At 41.9% G+C, this 20,068-nt stretch overlaps 1 protein-coding gene across 13 annotated transcripts in view; it reads left to right on the top strand.

Annotated features, from left to right (window-relative positions):
- LOC120721844 (collagen alpha-1(XXV) chain) overlaps positions 1-20,068 on the top strand; it is a 152,714-nt gene that overhangs the window by 121,663 nt on the left and 10,983 nt on the right. For 11 of the 13 annotated variants that reach the window (XM_040012507.1, XM_040012498.1, XM_040012504.1 and 8 more), the window contains 17 exons: positions 2,088-2,132; positions 7,679-7,711; positions 9,492-9,527; positions 11,317-11,361; positions 12,763-12,825; positions 13,923-13,991; positions 14,697-14,741; positions 15,324-15,368; positions 15,646-15,723; positions 16,085-16,108; positions 16,878-16,922; positions 17,057-17,101; positions 18,137-18,217; positions 18,323-18,385; positions 18,817-18,867; positions 19,470-19,496; positions 19,642-19,722. In XM_040012507.1, the coding sequence (XP_039868441.1) occupies positions 2,088-2,132; positions 7,679-7,711; positions 9,492-9,527; positions 11,317-11,361; positions 12,763-12,825; positions 13,923-13,991; positions 14,697-14,741; positions 15,324-15,368; positions 15,646-15,723; positions 16,085-16,108; positions 16,878-16,922; positions 17,057-17,101; positions 18,137-18,217; positions 18,323-18,385; positions 18,817-18,867; positions 19,470-19,496; positions 19,642-19,722 (876 nt within the window). The remainder of the gene's footprint in view (positions 1-2,087; positions 2,133-7,678; positions 7,712-9,491; positions 9,528-11,316; positions 11,362-12,762; positions 12,826-13,922; positions 13,992-14,696; positions 14,742-15,323; positions 15,369-15,645; positions 15,724-16,084; positions 16,109-16,877; positions 16,923-17,056; positions 17,102-18,136; positions 18,218-18,322; positions 18,386-18,816; positions 18,868-19,469; positions 19,497-19,641; positions 19,723-20,068) is intronic. The other 2 variants (XM_040012505.1, XM_040012501.1) reach the window with 2 other exon arrangements.

Genomic DNA, 20,068 nt, shown 5'->3' with positions numbered 1-20,068 from the left:
ATTTAGTGAGTCACAAAAACTGCACCCAGCTTCACCGACTCCAGGCCGTGAAGTAAACCTAAGAACAGACCCATAAAACAGCTTCACAGAGGAACGGCAGCTTTATTCCCTCTGTTCTGTAATTGTAATGGTGCCCTTATTTGCTGTTGTTGGACGGCAGCGGGGTGGGAGGTGTGAAACACTGACCGGGATGACAGTGCAGCGGGCTGGAGAGTTAAGTGATGACTTATCGTGTGTGCTTCATCGACCACAAAACTGGCCCTCGGGCAGTCGTTGTCAGCTGGATCAGTTCTGAGCTGAATCAGAGACAGTGTCTCTGTCGCTAACACACCTGGCTTGCTGTAAAGATGTGACAGCATCTCCTAGCAATCCCAGTTCACAGCATCGTGTGTATCCTTTACCGCGATGCACAAAAAAAGGTCAAAGTGAAAATATTTTTTTAGCACAATGGATTGAAAAAGAACACGAGCATCCAGTGTGTCAGTTCGTATTAGTATGAACCTGGTTCTGTGCTTTGTCGACTCCTGGCCGCTTGGCTTTGCCACAATTTCCACGTCTTAAAAATCGTGACCAGTTTTCCAGAAGAGGGATGCACCTTTTTCAGATCATTTCATCAGGTTGCAGGAGGGTAAAGAGGAAACCACGTCCAGTTAATTAAGAAAATTCTGACAAAATAAACAATTTGTTCTGCAGATTTAATTTTTTTTTTAATCATTTCCAGTCATATAATCATCCTGAGACTTGTCAGAGCACTAATGGGGTCCTGACCTTCGGGTTTGGAAGAGATGCCATGTGGCAGGCCAGCGCTGCTAGCAAAAACTGCACTTTTTGGCTTTGTCGATTCAACTTATGATAAATTCCTAAATGGAAAAATAAACAGCAGTTTGAAGCATTGAAGCTGTTAAAATAATCTCGTTTTCTTGAAGTTCTTTTTTCTTTTTTCTTTTTTTAATAGCGTAACACAATGAGACACCCTTTGATTTCATATCCTTGGAACTGCAAGGCGTTGTTTGATTCGCGGTCTAATCTTAATATAAAATCATGGGGATTTATTAAAAGTGAAATCACCTTTTCCCTGCCAGGCAGCTTGGCTCAAAGTACTCTGAGGTTTTATTTTCAGAGGAGTCAGACATGTTAACATTAAACACTTGTTTTTTTTTCCTCATTAATTAGTCAGCAAGCTAATTAAAAAAGAAAAAAGGCTTCTAACAGATAAAAAGGGAAAGTAGAAAGCTTGTTGCAGTTTTTTTTAAATATATGTATATATTTTGACATCACAACAGGGATAATTTACAAAGACACTCATGATTGCAAATCATTGTGTTTCCCCATTTAATTTCATTTGATGAAACATGTCATGTTTCACTACATTTACACAGTCGGGATTTATAGCCGTGCTGTGATACGAAATCCACTGATAAAACAAGAGTGTAGCAACATTTTACAGAGTCTGTGAGTCTGCGTGCTTTGAGTTAAGTTCTAACCAGCGTGCTGACATGCTGATGCTGAGCAGATAGATTTACCAGCTTGGTATCGTATGCTAACTGTTGCTATTTAACAGGAAAAACAAAGTACAACTGAGAGCCTGGGAATGCGCGTAGAGTGTGCATTTGAGACATGACAGCCTCTTGGGGGTGTAGAAAAAAAGCTGGCTCACCAGACTTACTCATTTGAAGGTTATTCCAACAACGAGACATTCTCTTTATAAAGAAAACTACCAGTCAAATGGCTTCCACCGAGTCATATCGTGGATGGGACGAGCTATGATCCCGGCCGTACAGCAAATATTGCAAAAGTTGGGAGTTAAGAAGTGAAGTTTATCACAGCTGTCAATGCAGTGAGCTTAGGAGCTTCGTAACAGGGCATCACCTAAATATTACATTTATATTTGAACTTCATTTGACGGCTAAGTGATCAAAGTGAAGATAAGGCAGCAGCTTTGATCCAGTGCAATCACAGAAGAAGAAGAAGCTTGTCCTACTGTGTGCTAAGCTTGTTAAAGCAATCATGTTTCATGTCATGTACTGTCAGCACTGACTCATTCCTGCGCTCAAGAGACTGAACAGGTTTCTGTGATGTCATTGCAGGGTGATTTGGGTGAGGAGGGACCGAAAGGTGAACCGGGAGAGAAGGTATGTGAAATCCTCTGAGTTTTTGTTCTCTTTTGTTTATGTCTTGGATGCTGCACAGGGAACCAACAGAGAGGCTGTCTGTGGCCAGAAAACAGTAAAAAAAAGTTAACGTTAGCCATCTGAGGAGAACTGTAATGTTCAGTAGAAACAGCTGGGGTCAAGGGTCATCAGTTGTACTGTAGTCAAGGCTGCACATAAGCAGTCATCCTGGCACTTGATGTGTCCTTTGTATTTAATGTGGACTTAATTGCTATGCTACGCTGATGCTACATTTTCTGGTTGGATGGTTTCTGCATTAATTTGGTACCATTTATCTTCAAGACAGCTTGTCAAGTTGAGATTCATATCCAACAAAAGGCAGAGCGAAGCTCTGCTGGGCAGATTGTTCAGAACTAAACTAATAGATTCATGTTTCTGTCCAAAAAGCTTTTGTTTTCGGGAAGAGTTTCTTTGCTTTGTATTAGCACACTGACATCATATCCAGAAACACATTATGCTTGCCATGCTGCCTTCGCTCTTATTATTTTCTTTAAGGAGCATTTATGAAAATAGGTCACAGCCTCATTTGTATTGGATGACCTCTGGGCAAAATTTGGACCTCTTTACTCTTCATAAGTTGTAAAACATTTCAGAAACAAATCAATTATGGATAGAAATGAGCTATTTTTTGGGGGGGAAAATGTTGATTTAGCTTCTCACACTAGTGGGGAACAATAAAGATTCTCCTTGGAGTTGCCAAAGAAACTGAAACGCAGTATCTGAGGGCAAAATGCTGTGATGTATTATACACCAGAGGTGCTTATACAGAGTTAGGTATAAAAACAAAATGTAACCGATAAACCGGCAGCAGACCAGAAGCCATGTACTGAAAATGTCACTGCCAATTTATTGCTGTTCGGTGCAGAAAAACTTTGATAACTTCTCATTTTATGGGCACTGTGGTTTTTAAAACTCGGCAGCCAAGAAAGGACACCATTGGAGGGAAACAGATGCAGGATGTCATCTGTGGAAAATGAGTGAACAAAAAGGAAAAGAGGAGGGCGATAAAACTTTGCAGCTCAAGCGCCGCTTTGATCTAGTTTACCTTGGTGCAATAAAAGGAGAGAAGATGATGGATTTTTGCTTCAGGAGTGAAGAAGAGTAAGATGAATCGGATAACCACGGGAATTCAGACTTCTGTAGACGATCACCTGCCATTCATTCGGGTGCACACTGATGCGTTTCACAGCGAAAGGCAGACTACAAATAATTATGATTTCTGCCATGTTTACGATGGATGTGGATTACCTCATCTCAGACTGTCAGCATCAGGACGTAAAAATGAGTGTTTTGTTTAACGTAGCGCACAACATATGGCGAGAGGAATTCGAACCAATAGACATCCAGATGAGTTTACCAGATGTCAGGCACACCGAGGGCTGATTGATTTTCAGTGCAAGTGAAGGGAACGTGTTGCCAAGCGGAGCCCCCTGTCATCAGAGTTTTGCATCTGATCACTTTCTCTTTTATGATCGTATTGTTGCTTCACGGGAGGAAGATGAAACCAGAGAACAGAGGGACATGGGAGGGAAGGAGGGCATCTTTAGTCGTCCATGCCGAAGATGCCAAAGTTAACAATACACAGCACGCACTGCGGGGAAAGTGTGGTAATGTGAAGTGAAAGGTGAAGCAGCGAAAGCTTCGCTATGGTGAGCAGAGAGACCTCGGGGAGTGCAGAGAGAGGGGGGGAGAGAACTGGTGGTGTAAGCAGTCTGGCTGTGCTTTGCATGATACAAAGGGAGATTGTTTTGACTGTGGGGGACCTGTGAAGTGTGAAAGAGACTAAATGACAGGGCAGATATACTCTGACTGACATGCTCACTCGCTCTTAAGAGCAGGTTAAAAAGCTGACATGCTGAGGACTCCAACAGCTCCAAGTAGTCTTGAGTTTAGTTTCTTGTTTGTATAAGCTCATGTGCAGATAATTTAATTGAATTCCATAGAAATATATCTTGTTTTCCAGGTGTTTATTGAAAACATTGCTGTAAATAAATAATTTGCTACAACTAGCTGCTGACAACCCCCATGGAAAGGAGTATATTCACTAAAATGTTGGAGAGTAGTTGCTATAGGTTGCTGGGTGTAGAGCATCATCCAAAGCAATCGCTAGAAGGTCTTCAATACAGAACCACATATCTCTATGCAATCAATTTCATTTAGCGACTGGCAGCGACCAAGATCAACCACATGGGAGCTGACTGGGGAATGCATATTTTTCTCACCTAGAGTTGTCAGGGAGTGGCAACCCCAGGTAATCCCTGACCGGTTGGCAAGTGGAGGTTTCTACGTGTGGCAGGATAAAAATCGGTTGCTGGAGGTGATCCACCAAAAATCTCCTTGCGGCTGCCTTGGTTGTTAGCAGATAGCTTTCATAGTAGATACCAGTTTGCCTCCAATCAAACTGTAATCAAACTAGTAAAAATTGTAGTCAAACTCGTAATCAAGTTACCATAGCAGCTAAAGTTTGCCCGAGCTATGAGCAATCACGACCATCATACGTGCAAACAAGGCAGTCGCAAGAAGGTTTTCATTACAGGACCGTTTACCTCTATGCAACCAATTTTTTCTAGTACTAAAAGCAACCTAGTGCAACCACATGGCAACTGGTTGGGGAATACACATTTTTCCCTAGCAACCGGAGGTTGTAAGGGGGTCACTAGCTTCTCTTTTGGCCTGCATGTGTGGGACTTCAATTTAAATACCAGACAGTCATCAACCACTCAGCAGTTCTTCAGGGAATGCACACTTTTCTCTAGTGACCAGGAGTTACCAATCTCTGTGACTAGCCTCATATATACGAATTATAAAAAGTATATAATACTGCAAAATGCAATATGGGGGGAAACATGATCATACTAAAACATGCGTGATCATAAGTCATGAGCTAAATGTAGCAGGGGAAAAGTAGTAGGTAATAGGTATGTTAATTGTACATAAGAAAAGCATCTGTGTAATTATACTCACTTATGTTCACTCACTGTTTAGTATACATTTATATAACACATTACCTGCTCTGTTGCGTCCGTAAGCCATCATTAAGCGTAGAGAGAAATGTTTCTAACAGCCCCTGCATGTCCATTTTTGGCCTCATTTAAAACAAATCATTACCACAGTTAAAAGCTTTAGTTCTAAACCATTTCCTTCTGATGCATTCAGCCTAAGTATTTAAGTAGGTGTGAAATTAACTGTGACTCTTCTTGCTGAAAAAGTTGGACCTCACAAATTGAAAAATTCTTTAAAGTTGTTTTTTTTTTTTTTTAATACACAAAATCAAACTTTGGATTTTGTTTTGGGAAGTTCCAGGCTATGAGTGCTTGGCTCTGGCCAGTCTGGCACAGCGGTTGGTATAATTTTTGAATCCTAAGATCCGGTCCAAGCTGTTGTGAACTGGCAGCATTTCAAATGCTGGCAAGGCCTCTCTGCCCTGGGAGCCAATCACAATTTGGATTGCCTCACATATATCTTAACTCAGGGACAGGGGGTAATATTTAGCCGGGGCCCGCTGAATTTGGTCATCACTGCTAATGGCTCTAATGTGGAGTAAGAGCCATATTTTGATGACTGCGGTGGTATTAATTTGTCACAATTCAGCCATGCCTTCATTGCTCAGCGATTAATTCTGCGCTCATCTCATTCCCCAAGCAAACAGCTGGAAAATGGCATGATTTACTAGGCATACATTTTGCGCCCTTCATGCTATTATCTCCAAATGCCAACGGGCAGCGACAGGTCTGGGTGCCTGTAATGAAGTGGAGTTGCGGTGACGGCTCTCCATCTTAGTCTGCTCTGCGGCTAAATCGAACGCTGTAGCCTCACCGTGGTAATTGGCCCAGTTGGGACGTGTCAGCACTCTGCGCCACACCTCAGCACACCTCCCAGCTCCGCCGCTTTTTCCATCTCATACTCCCACATTTGGAAGAGATTAAACTCTCTCTTGGTCAGGGCTCTCGTTCGACTTCTAGAGCTCGGTGTCACTTGTGTTAGATCGGTCACGCCAGCGAGCTTCTTGCTTCAGCAGCCGAGGAATGAAGGCTCGATCGCTTTTGCAGCATCCTCCTTGTTTTCAGGGCTCTGCTTCACACGGCCAAACTTTACAATCTATTATGTAACGTTTTATTTCTCCGCAGTACGAGCACATTACGATCCTGCTGTGATTAATTATGTGGAAACGGTTAATTATGCTTGCATATAGCCCACTGATCATGAGCTTCACAAGGTAATTTTGTTGTTGTTGTTTTTATTGCTAAAATTGTAACAGTTAAGTACAAACGTGACACCTTTACCCCTGCCGAAAGCAGCAGGTGTGAAGACACAAGAAAGTCAGGAAAATGGGCCCCTGTCTCCTTCTTTACTATATATATATATATATATATATTTATATATGTTTTAAGATGAAATAAATCCATGTTGTCTCCTAAGTATTTGGCCAGAAATATTTCTATTTAATTGTGTAAAATGATTTAAAAGCTTTTTTTCTGTATTTTTTGTAGTGAACTGTAAAACTTCATCCATTTAGATCTTGTACCCCAATAAAATATAAAAGAACTTGTGAAAATGTCCATTTATATATATTAAAAAGTGGAATGATGAATTTTTAAGATTGGGATAGAAGCACCCCTGAGTATGCAGCGAAACCCAGCTGTAAACAGTAACGCGGTTTATTGTGTGCAAAAAAAAAAAGCCACAATTAAACATTGCCTTGTGTGCTATGCATCATAATGACTCCCATAAAAAGCTGAGGGCGAGAGGCATTCCTTCAGCAACTTCTGAGCGCGAGGCGTATGTGTAGTGAAACCACAGAGTCCACACCAGAGCTAAAGACCCAGCCTCCTCCTCCCCACTCCTTTTTCCCACCAACCACCCGTAATTAGACTTATTGGCCCCTTGTTTTATGTCTGTTTTTACTGTACACTGCAGTAGTGATGCAGTGCATAGAAAAAAAGGGTCTGGGTTCTTGGTGTCTGGACAGCTTTGCTGGAAAAATGTGATATAAGTAGCTCTGTCTCCTTCTAGTTCTGTGCCATATCTAAGGAGAAGCAATGAACAAAGCTTTCAGTGGTTCCTGTTAGTGTGCCTCCTTAAACACCTTCACCTCCTGTACTGCTGTGGGTTTCTTCTTATTGTATATAGTGTTAGATTTCACCCTGCATGTCATCACCCCTGCCCAGCTGCGGGGTAAAACTGAAACGATTCCCAGCACCGTAGTCATAAAAATGCTGTCTCAAGCTTTTGTGAAAAGGTACATTCTCTGTTTAGAATAGCAAACAAGCTGCTCTTCAAATTGTGTTTTCACCCAGTTTTATCCAGTCAAATGCAGCAGTCGTGAAATTATGCTCCGCATTGTTCGGTAAATGGGTTTCTTTTCTATAAGTCAGCATTTTGTAAACGTAATTGCACAATAATGTTGACTCCTCACAGACAAGCCCATCGACTATTTTAACAGTCTCTGTCACTTTTTGTTTTGCCTTTTGTGTCTTTCTGACTTTTCTTCTGTGACTCTTTCTTAGGGAGATGCAGGCTCCTCTGCAGCAGGCATCAAGGTGAGAGCTAAGCTAAAGCCACTGTCATTTTGTCCTTGATTTAAGATTTTTAAATGGAAAAATGTAATTCATTAAGGTCCAAGTTGTGACTGTGTGTGCATGGAAAGCTACAGGTATTTTTTAGATAGGGTTGACTGTAGACAGCAGAAAAAGGACAGATGTTCCTTGGTTTGTTAACTATCCTTTGGAGCATTAACATCTGGCATTTTAGCCTTTACCAGCTTGGCTTTTTGGCTTCTGAACTCAATATATTAGCATAACTGGCTGGAGTGCTAATTTATTAGCTAGTGTTAACTAAACTACGCTAAAAAAAGCAGTAAAGCATCAAGTGAGTTTAACTTGTTGGATACTGATCTGGTCCGTTAAGTAACAGAGGGGGTTGTTAATCAGTTTCAGCTGCTTTGGTGTTAATGACATTAACAACAGGTGCACTACAGGGGCGCAACGAGACAACCCCCGAAACAGGAAACAGGTTTTACAGATAGAGGCCACTGACAGTTTTCTGACTGTTTTAGTTTTGCATTTTGTGTCAGTATCGCTGCTGGTAGCGTGAGGCGATACCTGGACCCTACAGATGTTACACAGATAGTCCAGTTCCTCCAGGATGGCACATTGTGATGTGCCATTGGCAGAAAGTTTGCTGTGTCTCCCAGCACCATATCAAGAGCATGGAGGAGATTCCAGGAGACAGGCAGTTAGTCTAGGAGAGCAGGATAGGGCTGTAAATGGTTCTTAACCCATTATCAGGATCAGTATCTCCTCCTTTGTACAAGGAGGAACAGGATTAGCACTATATAAGGACTGCCAGACCTACAAAATGACCTCCAGCAGACCACTGGTGTAAATGTCTCTGACCAAACAATCAGAAACAGCCTTCATGAGGCTGGCCTGAAGGCCCGACATCCTCTAGTAGTGCCTGAAACATCGTTCAGCATGACAGGTTTAGTGGTGGATCAGTGATGGTCTGAGGAAGCATATCAATGGAGAGGCATACAGAGCTCTGCAGGCTAGCCAACAACACTCTGACCTTCATTAGGTATCCTAGGTATCATTAGAAATCCTTGGTTCGATTTTCTGAACCAATGCTGGTGCAGGTGGTCCCGGGTTCCTCCCAGTGCACAGCAATGCCAGCCTCAAGTGGTGAGATTTCACAGGCAGTTCCTGGAAGATGAAGGACTTCACTGGCTCCCACACTCACCTCAGCTAAATCAAACAGAACATATCTGGGACATTATGTTTGTTTCAATGAGAAAATTAGATTTTCTCAGATTGAAGAACTGACAGGAATGCAAAAGGCGAGAGAGAGACGAGGAAACTGCGGGTTGGCTGCTCTGAGCCAAAGGGCATGTGGGCACCCGCTCAACACAGTGAGCTAAACCAACGCCCTTCTCACTGAGATTCTGTTAAATTTTTTAAGTATAGTTTACTTACCAGACGAATGCTAGTCTGTGCTACTTTCATTCATTTTAATTGGATTCAATAAGGAAAAAATGGACTTCCATTAGTAAAGCAATGACACAATAATGAGCTGCAGTGTTACTCTATGAACAGGAATGAACAGGAATAGGTAAGTGTAGTCAACATGAAAGAAAATAAGATTCAGATAGCTATACGTACTTGGATCAGGGGTCTTTTTTGTTACCAATTGAAACTAACTACTAAGATTAAGAACTTATAAAGGACTTTCTGTTAATACGTGCAGAACAGAAGTACAGATAGTTGGTGGTATTTTGAAATCGGTCACACCGGTTAAATAGAAAACTCTTTACATGTATTACAGGGTGAACCTGGAGAGCCTGGAAGAAGTGGACTAAAGGTAACGACTACACTTTGCTACACCTCATGGCTTTTTGATACACAGCATAAAGGAAGTAGGACATAATTGCATGCAACAGTCACAGTAGTATGGTTTTAAACATACCGACATATTTTTACTCAAAATATAACTCGACCAGTGAATAGTTTTAGGAAACCTGAGTGTATATGAAAGTCTATTTCTTTTTCATCATTGTGCCTGTACACATCGAAACTTTTGCAAATTAGAAAAGCTCAAATATGGACATGCTCATTCAAAACTCAGCCCAACGTTACTGTTTAAATGGCATTAAGAATGCAAGTTGACCTTCAGTACATCACAGCCCTTCACTTCACTTTAATTCAGCTTGATTGTTGTTTAGAGCCAGTGTAGGGTCTCCAGTTTCATACTAACACCTCTGGATATACTAATCTTCTGGATTTTTCTCTTTTTTTGGCTCCTTTTTTCTTGTTTCCATGTTTCTGCGTGCATTTCCCTTAGCTCCAACCACAAGGTCACCCTATTCTGCTGCTTCAGTTTTTATTGTTCAAGCGATATTCGCCGCTACGACCTCTGTTCCCGACCGTTGTTTGTTGTAGTGTTTGACATACTTTCCGAGGCAACAATGGCAGCCAGGAGAATGTTGCTGAAGAAACAGCTTTTGTTGAGAAACTAATAAACAGTCACGCCGAAGAAGAAAACTGAGCCATTGTCCGGCCTTTGACCAGACTTCTGCTGACATTGCACCAATGCCTCATGTAAATTACACTCTCAGTCTCTTTTATCTGTTTGGACAAACTAGTTCCAGGCGACAGAAAGGTTGTTTTTCTTAGCAAGTGCCTCTTATTTCCTGCTTTGCCGGCAAGTAAAATTGTGGCCTAACTAACTTTTAATGCTTAATCATATTGTTCGTTTTACATCCTGCTTGTGCTGACACACTTAAAAAATTTTGGGGGGTTTTCACATAATAATGTCACAAGATTGAGTTGTTGTTTCCCATTTAACATCACCATTGGGTGGCACTCATTTATTCAGCTGTCAACAAGAAGGACTTAATTTTTTATAATGCTTTCATTAGCAGCAATCGCAGTTTACAGCCTCCTCTCTGATCCCCCGAGTGCCATTACGATTCATTATTCTTGAGCGGCGCTAATCATTTCTTTTCATATGCCATAAATCCAGTGGTCATAGTTTTCCCGTTAAGTCAGAAATTTTTATTTTGAAAGTCTCAAAGTATTCTCATCGGAGGATTGGGGGGGGGGGGAACCTGACCTCTTGAGTTTTCCACAGTCGAATCAAATGACTGCGTTCTCAGCTTGACAATCACCCGACCTTGATAATAGAAAAATACGCCAACTCTTCCTACGCTGCCAAACTCGAAGGACCTTGAAGCCGTGGCAGCTTTCGCAAACAGCTTTTGCAACTTTAACCCAAAGTATCAGACGATTTTTCCTTCCAGAAACCCCGAACACTTCACACCTGCCCAAACCAATAAAATCCTAAAAATGAAACTCAGTTGCACTTTTTGAAGGGTTGAGTTTTATAACAAGTACTAATCGCGCTGTCAAGCCACGGCTGCATGAGTTGGTCTGAAAGTGCATGTGCAAGTACCTTCTGCTGATGCTTACCACAAGCGAATGACGGTGAAAATACAATTTCTGGACAGCGGGCAGCTTTTCAGAACCACGACAGCTTGATAGACAGAGGAAAACACAAATAGAAAATAAAGCACAGAGCTTTTCAAACCCAAATGAGGCTTGACTCAGCTTAGCTTGGCTTGGCTGTAACATGTCACACTCTTCTTGTGTAGGGAGAGCCAGGACTTCCAGGGCTGCCTGGACTACCAGGGATAAAGGTAAATGCTTCGTGTTTTCATCCACCCTCCCATCAGTGTTGTCCCTGTCCGTCAGCTTCAGTCCATCTGTGGTAGAGTACACATCTGGCCTGCTGTCACGCCTCATACATGGCACGTCGTGGTCCGATCTCGCTTCTCCTGCTTTGTGGGGATTCGCGCTTCAGCTTAGCAGCGCGGTAGCTGCTGCGAAGCGAAAGTGAGGAGTTTAGGCGAAATGACAAAACCAAACAGTCTGAGCTTTTGATCTAAAGATGCCAGCGTTCAGCAGGAAAACTGTCTCATTAGGATTCGTGAATAACACGGAGGTCCATGAATTAATGATCGAATGCTGCTTAGCAGGCAGACATTTCAGTCGACTTCCTGACGGTGGCAATCAGGAGGCTCAATGTGTCAAAAGTGCTGCTCGTTAAAAAGAGGAAGTTTAACTTTTATTTGATTATTACGGGTTTTTTAAAGCTACTGTTTTCCCCGTATCAAGAGCAGATGGCGAATCGAAAAGCACAAATGGCGCATGTTAAAGAAAATCAATGCACTTGAGGACCATTAAGCTTAAAATATAACTGTTGAATGTAAGGAATGCTCACACGGACATGGAGATGATGGTGCTTGTTATGCCTGTTTTGTTCTTTTCTTTTCATATGCTTGGAACGTGCTGGGCTTGTTAAAAAAAGGCCCTTTCATTTTACACTTTATATACTCCTGTTTTGACTTAAGAGGCCTCTATGCTTGATGGATTCTAACAATATTTTTTTGCTAACGTAGCACTCGGCCTTGCACTTTGTTCTGCTCTCTGCATTCTTTGCTGTTTATCCAATCAAAGTTTAAAGGTTTGAAAGCCAAATGTCCATTGCCTCTCTGAGGGCTTCCAGAGTGCCTAATGTTCTCTAGGTTGCAGATGGTGTAATAATACATTCCGGTTAAGTAATTTCCCAATCAAATGTAATGTAAATCAAACCCAGTGTCACACTTCATGCTGGACCCTCGCTCCTCATACGTGAAAGTGCAAATGCAGGAAAATTGGAAGCGTCTCCGTGAGCGGCGCAGACCCTCTTAATCAGAACGCTTCTGCGTGCCCCGATGAGTTTCTAACAAGGTCAGTCGTAACATCTATTAGGATTCATAAGAGGGAGAGACTCGTTAATATATGAGGAACCAGGGGATAAATTAACCAGCCACTGATAATGTGTGTCTGTGAGTGTGATTTATGCATGAGTGCGCGCTTGTGTGCGCGTGCAAGTGTGCGAGCTGTAAGTGCATGCCTGTCATTATAAATGTGTTTGCTCATGCATCTTGTGTGTGTGTGTTTAGTGCTCATTAGCAGCGCTACATGAGAGACGCCCAGTGGAAAAATTAATAATAGCTGCTCGTGGTTGTGTTTTTGTTTTTGTTTTTTTTGCGCAGGGTGAGCCCGGGTTTCTCGGTCCCCAGGGTGAGCCTGGGCTTCCAGGACTCCCAGGAACTAAGGTGGGTGATTTCAGCTCGTCACTGTGATGTTGTTTATCACAGCGTGGGAGGTATTTTCTGCTCCGAGTGACACGCTGAATATTACGAGCTGGTAATGATGAGACGCAAACACTTTGACTGATGGTTATCACATCCTATCAGCCCGATCGTCGGTGAAATCGCGAATTCCTTTGAGTTTCTGTTCTCATTACCCTTCATTATCGCTTTCCCCTCAAGGTGATTAAACCTCTGTTGCTTCAAAATGTCACTTGGAAGTGGTCAGAATGAGATAATCCTCTGCCGCTACCTTTGAGTCCTGACATTATCACACTGCGGAGCCAGCGGTGATAATCCAGACATGCAAGAGTTATTGCTCGTGCTCATGTCCTTTTGCATCGGGCTGTTTGCAGTGCGCAGATAACTGAGATATATTAGCGTTTCGCTGTCCTCTGGCATATTTCTGCTGCTTAATCAAATGTCAGGCAGAGAGAAGCTAAAAAATTGGCTTTGTAGAAAAACAATTTGGCTTAATGTTTATTCCATTTGAGACAATCAGCGTTTTACTTGCTTTTTTTGTTTTCAAGGCACACTACACATAATAACATATCAGTAATCGTTTATTATTAAATCCTTACTGAATCGATGCTGCTGGATAATAATTGCGTCCCGCTCGGTTTTTAAATATCAGTATTAGACACTGTGAAGCTCGAGTTTTACCACGTCTCCCTCTGTTGGCTGTTTTCAGTCAAATCAAAATTCAAAATTAAGAACGTGCATTTAAATCATCGACTTTAAGGAAAAGGGTTTCACTTCTTTGTTGTCGATTTCCTCGGCCCTGTCACATCTCATGTCTGCCTCGTGCTGACTCGGCATCAGTATTTACATTTCGCCGTTTGAATATGTTGAGTAAGCGAGCTCATGAAAAGGCTGAGGAGTCATGCTGAATATGTATGACATGAGGGGAACCGAAGGCGCGCCTCATGTTCAGAAGATGCACCGCAGGGCCTTGTGCTGACATTGAAGAGGGAACTCAGCTTTGATCAGCAGTTCTGCATGACACCTTGTTTTTTTTTTTGCAGGAGAACAATAGTAACTCACCTCTCCTTCTCTTTGCATAGGGTGAGAAAGGTGACCACGGACCACCAGGGAAGGGGGAACGAGGAGAGACGGGACCCGCTGGACCAAAGGTCAGCAAGTGAAGGGCATAAGTGTGCATTCATGCCTGTGCGTACGGTATGAATTATTAAAGAAATAAGTCGCTGAAGCGAGGAGTCTTTGGAGCTTTTCAGCTGTTGCTTTGCTGCCATCTAGAGCCTCTTCGATCCAAACACACACGGCAAAGTTCTCCAAGTCATGAATCAGATAAGGCGATGCTTAATCAAGACTTCATGTTCTCTTTTTGTTAAACCTGGCTAAAACATTATAGTCTGTGATAGGTCCGTGGCTTTCCCTGGAGTGCGTGTAAAGTAAACCCAGTGTAAATGAGGTTGCCTTTGTTTATGTCTGGTGCTGCCCCTGCAGGTAGCTTAATCTCCAGTCTAAACTTAGACGACACAGAGATCTGGTTCACATCCTATTACATGCCCCAGAAGTGAAACTCATCCTCTGTCAGCGACACAGTTCAAATAAACACGTTCTCCACTTCTTGGCGGTTGCAGCGTATTAAAACCTGGTTATTTTAGTGGAGCTCGCTGCGTAGCTCTCACAGGAGGAGTCAGAGAGGATGATAATGTTTCCTTCAGGAAATGTGTTTTTAGAAATGCGTAATTTTCTTTAAACCCATAAAAAGTTTTTAAAAAGGGTTTGTTTTATATTCTTCAACTTTATGTGCATGTCTGAAGTACTAAGCGTTAGTATCCTCTTCACCTGTGTGTTTTTTTTAAACGTGGCAGGGTTCACAAGGAGAGGCTGGTACACCTGGCCCTAAAGGGTCAAAGGTCAGTACAGCAGATTTGTTTTCTCTACACTGCATGGGAATTAGTTGATCCTGGGTAAAAGAACCAGCTAAATGTATTTTCCAGTGATCTTGGTTTGTTTTTTTTGTCCTGAGCTGGTAAAAATGTGAAAACACTAAGAACTTAATGATCCTTGTTAAGCGTGTTGTTTATAAAAACAATCAGATTTACAGGTTTTAATAAATGTTGGAGGAGTCTTTGAGTTGAATGCAACACACATCAGATTAAATTAACAACATTCAAACGAACTCCCATAAAACAGTCGCACACACAAATTTAAACTCCACCAACACTTTAAACTCCTTCAGTGTAATAAGGGCGAAAAGCTGAACTTCAGATTTTAATTTATTCTCATGTATAATTAATTTATTCAAGCTTTTATCGCAGTTTTTGAAGCTGTAAAGAACATAGATATTATTTCATCAAAGTTGTTCTTTCATTCTGTCAAATGCAAGCTGTAAATACTAAAAGGCCTCAGCATCTTTAAAAATGTAATGTGTGTGGCTGAAGGCGTGACGACAGTGTGCCTTGAGTTCAATATTTGTTGTTTGTCTTTCATATTAGGGCGAGGGTGGAGATAAAGGAGACTTGGGGCTCATTGGACCAAGGGTAAGCAAGCATATTAAAGATAATTAAGGATGCTGTGTGCTGATACGCTAAACCTTTTAATTTCTAATACAACACTTCAGTTCTAGGATGTGATTAGGATGAGCACATCAGAGTGACAGCTCCGTTTGAGTGTTGGTTTGTTATCACCACCAGGGGGCAGTAGTTAAGCCTGGGCAGATTTCTGAAAGGGAGGCACTCTATTGAGCTTGTAATTCTTTGATTTGATGTAATCATGTGTGAAATAAAAAATGTGTTTAATGGTGTCGGACATGTGCAGGGCCCACCTGGGCAGAAAGGAGAACAAGGTGCCACCGAAATCATCGACTACAACGGAAACATTCAGGAAGCTTTACAGGTCGGTTCCTTAGACGTAAAAGACGAGGGGAAAGTGATTCCTTTTTATTTTTGATGCGTGTACCTACCTATGAATGGTTCACCTTCCTCACTGCTTACTTGCCAGATTAAAAGTGGAGCTAAAGTAGGTGAAAGTGAATTATTTGCCTGCATAACATAATGACTAAAAAGGAAAAAATATAAACATGTATAGAAATGTAATCCAGTGCAATGCCTTCATTTGAAGCTGCTTAGGTTGAGCTCTATAGACGTTGAGGGTGTTCCTGTGCAGAAATGTGCTGACACAAAGGTTTCTTTTCATGTGACCTCTACAATCTTATCTCTCACCTCTTCCCCACTTCCACTCCTGTGGCCTACTGCAGAAGATTACCACTATTACAGTTACGGTAAATAGGCTCTGTGTATTCTGTGTATCGTTTCATCTCCAAAGTGTGATCCATCTATGTCCGAGCATGGGCCCGACCCGGTTCCAACACCCGTTTGCGCTGCCCTGTTGTTCTTGTCCTCCCTCACCCAGCAACGTTTTTGCTTGACAGTGAATAAAACTGTATTCAGTGCTGCGATTGTGCTTCTCTGTGATCGACCTTACATGCTGCCTGAGCTGCTGGTTGTGTCCTTGAATGTCTATTAAACAGCATTAAGAGGGTTTTCCAAACTCATTCAGTCCGCTTCTTGTCAAAATCGCATCACGTATAGCAGTCAAGAATCCCAAAGGCTGTGGTTTGAGTCAGCAATAGTTTATTCCACCTTCCAACATGTCTACATCTAAAATAAGCATACGGATGTGTAGCCTTTTTTTTCACTAAGAACTACAAACCCCAGAGCAGGAAAATGCAGATTTTCCATTTCACCCTAAATCGGTGTCAGAATGGCAGAATTTATGGTTCAGCTGTCGAAGTCATGCAGCCCTCACATCCTAACATCAAAGTGTGTAATTCTGTCATACATGTTCTCACTGTTGTGACCTCTGCATGTGTTGAGCGTCCTGTTCATGGTTAATACCTGATTCCTAACGTAATTTTTCAGTGTTATGGCCAGTGCCAGTGTTAATTAAAACGTAATTCACAGCATTGTTTCGTAGGTTTCACTACAGCTGTGATGTATTCACACTTGTGCGCACGTGTTGAAGAGAAATCTGTCTCTCTTTCTGTCCAGGGTCCCCCAGGGCCTCCTGGGCCAACGGGACCACCAGGCATAAAGGTAAATTTCTTATGTGTGTGTGTATGTGTAGTTGTGTGTTTGATTATGATGTCAAGTGGTGACTTTTACAAGTCACATTATGTAACTTGATAGCTAATTTAGTTTAATTTGTGGTCATAAAAATGTCATATCAGGGGGATCGCGGTCTGCCTGGTCTTCCTGGACTTGATGGAGAAAGAGTAAGTTGATCTTATACATGCATATATATATTTACTTAATTGGTTAACCTTAACATGTGGAGTCGAGAGTAGATGACCTAAGTGTAGACAAACAAAGGCAAAACGGGGTTCTTAACAAAAATCGAGCCGTTTTTTATGTCTGGTTGCAAACTACAAAACAAAGGGAAAAAGTGAAACAAGACGAAGCTAAACAATAACCTAAACTGGGAAAGCTAAACGTGAAAAACCCCTAACATGAAACCTGGCCTGGATACATGGAAACATGGCGTGAAACACAGACAACCTGACAGTGAATGCATGACAACAGATCACATAAATGCACATGAGGGTGACGAGGGAACTGGAAACACAGCAGATACAAATGAACATGACGCCACAGAGGAAGCAAAAATAAACACATTAAACACGGAACACAAGACTTTCAAAATAAAACAGGAGTCGTAGAGACGCAGACTTAAGACACGTTAGGGAAATAGAAACGGGAGATGGGACACGGACATACTGAGAAACAAATACAGAGACGGTGACGGCTGGGGAGAACACATGACAGATGGGGAAGACATGGAACGAGACACAAGGGGAAACATGTAAACCAGAGAAGGAGATAAGACAGAGGGATAGAGAGGGAGCGACACGGAGGCAAAGACATCTCTGAGACACAAAGGGCGAGGGAGACTTAAGCGCAGGGGACACGACAGTCTCCCACACTGAAGACACGACACTACAACCAACATAGTGGGGAAGACACAGAACTGGGAGTAACCTACACAGGGAAACAGAACTGAAAATCAACAGACGTAACTGAACCGTATAAACAAGAAACAAGAAGAAGGATTACCTGCATATTTGTTGACCTCATTATTTGAAATGTCTAATATGACAATCCACCACAGACAGGACAGTGTCTGTTAGAGAATATCAGGGGAAAAGACAGTTTTTTGTAGCCAGTACAAAATCCATTCTCAATTAATAGCTACAGTGAAAATAGAAATTAATCATTTTCATCTCTTTGGGTAACTTTCTACCCTCTCTTAGGGATACAAAGGCTCTAAAGGAGACATGGGAATGCCCGGAGCTTCAGGGGAGAAAGGAACAACTGGTTTACCTGGCTTACCTGTAAGAATACTCTCCCATTCTGATAAATGCCTCTGAAACTTTTACCTACTCAGCCTGACATTCGGCAGTCACAACGTGGATCTCATGAAACTTTTGTTCCTCTAGGGTGTCAATGGAATGAAAGGGGATAAAGGAGATGCAGGACTCCCAGGTCCTCAAGGTCCTTCTGTAAGTTAGAACAAAATATAGTAACAACAATATTTACAAAGAGAGTGCACTGACAAGACTGATGTAAGAGGTGGACACTCAGATTTCTACAGCTGACCCAGTTGCATACGCATTTCTGGGAGTTCCTTTCCTCAAGGTGCAAAATGTCGGGAAGAAAATAATCAAATAAAGTGTGCAACCTGATTTACTGATTTGCTGCTAAAAGCATGTCTTATATTCTGCACTTGATACTCAAATGAAATAATTGCACCTGTGTTTCGAAAATAGTTCCACTTTTGTAAATCACACACACCTTGTAGCTCTATTTTTGCTCTCACTCTGTTTTTTTTATCTGCCCTATATGTCACGCTTTTATTGTGAAATATAAATAACATGTAATAAACTTGTTGACTCACACTTTTATTATATCATTTCTCTCCTAATGTTTTCAGATAATTGGCCCTCCAGGGCCACCAGGGCCCCATGGATCCCCAGGACCTATGGTCAGTGTGCTGCCCTGAAAACCCCCTTTTTCATTAGTGGACACAAACTACACGTGTATTAGACACACAGCATATGCTAATAACCCTAATGACATGTTACATGACAACTCATAACGAACGAAAAGACAACACCTCACACAGTGTCCAGCAGCAGGTTAAAAGTCTACAGGTTCCTTTTAAAAAAAATCTCAATATCTTAAGAAGAAGTGGGTATTTGGAGCCACGCTAGCATTTCCTTCACCTTACATATATAGACTGTCAGTCACTAATTACATTTCCCATCTGTCTGCGGCCCAGTCCAGCTTAACTCCTCTTTAATCCCACAGCGGTGTTTGCTTGTATGAAGTCACCAAGGAACAGAGTAAAAATAAAACACAGGGAGCCCTCGTCAGTTTTTCGCTGTGAGCAATTTCACGGTGCTGCGCTTGTTCTTCTTTTCGTCCATCCCTTCAACGCAGCTTTCACAACAATTTATGTGCAACGGTTCGGGCCACAAGCAGAACATAGAAAAGAAATGTGGGGATAGACAAATGAAATATATTCAGAATAATCGAACCAGGTACTTGTAAACTAATGTTAGATGCTTTTTAAATGTTTTTCAGGGTCCCCATGGCTTTCCTGGACCAAAGGTAAATATCAACAAAGTGAACATGCAATTCCTTCACGTGTACAATATTAAGCCAAAGTTAGGTTGTCTTATAAGTAGTTATTATAAATATTTAGTGAGCCTGAAACTTTAAACAAAAGCATCTCCTGCTTCTCTTTCTTTCTCAGGGTGAACCTGGTTTGCATGGGGCAAAGGGTACTCGAGGAGAACCAGGACACAAAGGGGACCGTGGACCTCTGGGTCTCCCTGTAAGTGAAACCACACACCACAGGGTGTCTTCAGCCAGTCCTGCCCTTGATTTCTTTATTTCTTTACACCATAGAGATCCCTCATTTGTATTGTATTGTGCATTAGTACACACATTTGTATGTGTGTGTTTGTATATGTAAGTGTGCGTGCGTGTGTGCGTGTGTAAGTGCGTGCATCTATAATCCATTTTCTGTGCTCATTTTCATTTGCCTGGGCTGACTACTTTGCCGAGCGCCCTGTAACACACAGTGTAATTTAGTTGTTGTAAACCCTGCCATCAACCTGTCCTAATAACAGTGTTCATCTGGTACTAATCCCGCCTTGTTCATGTCACTCATACCTCCA

This window comes from Simochromis diagramma, unplaced genomic scaffold (genome assembly GCF_900408965.1).
Source record: "Simochromis diagramma unplaced genomic scaffold, fSimDia1.1 OVJJ01000604.1, whole genome shotgun sequence".
Classification (NCBI taxonomy): domain Eukaryota; kingdom Metazoa; phylum Chordata; class Actinopteri; order Cichliformes; family Cichlidae; genus Simochromis; species Simochromis diagramma.
This window is presented reverse-complemented; position numbering and strand designations above follow the sequence as displayed.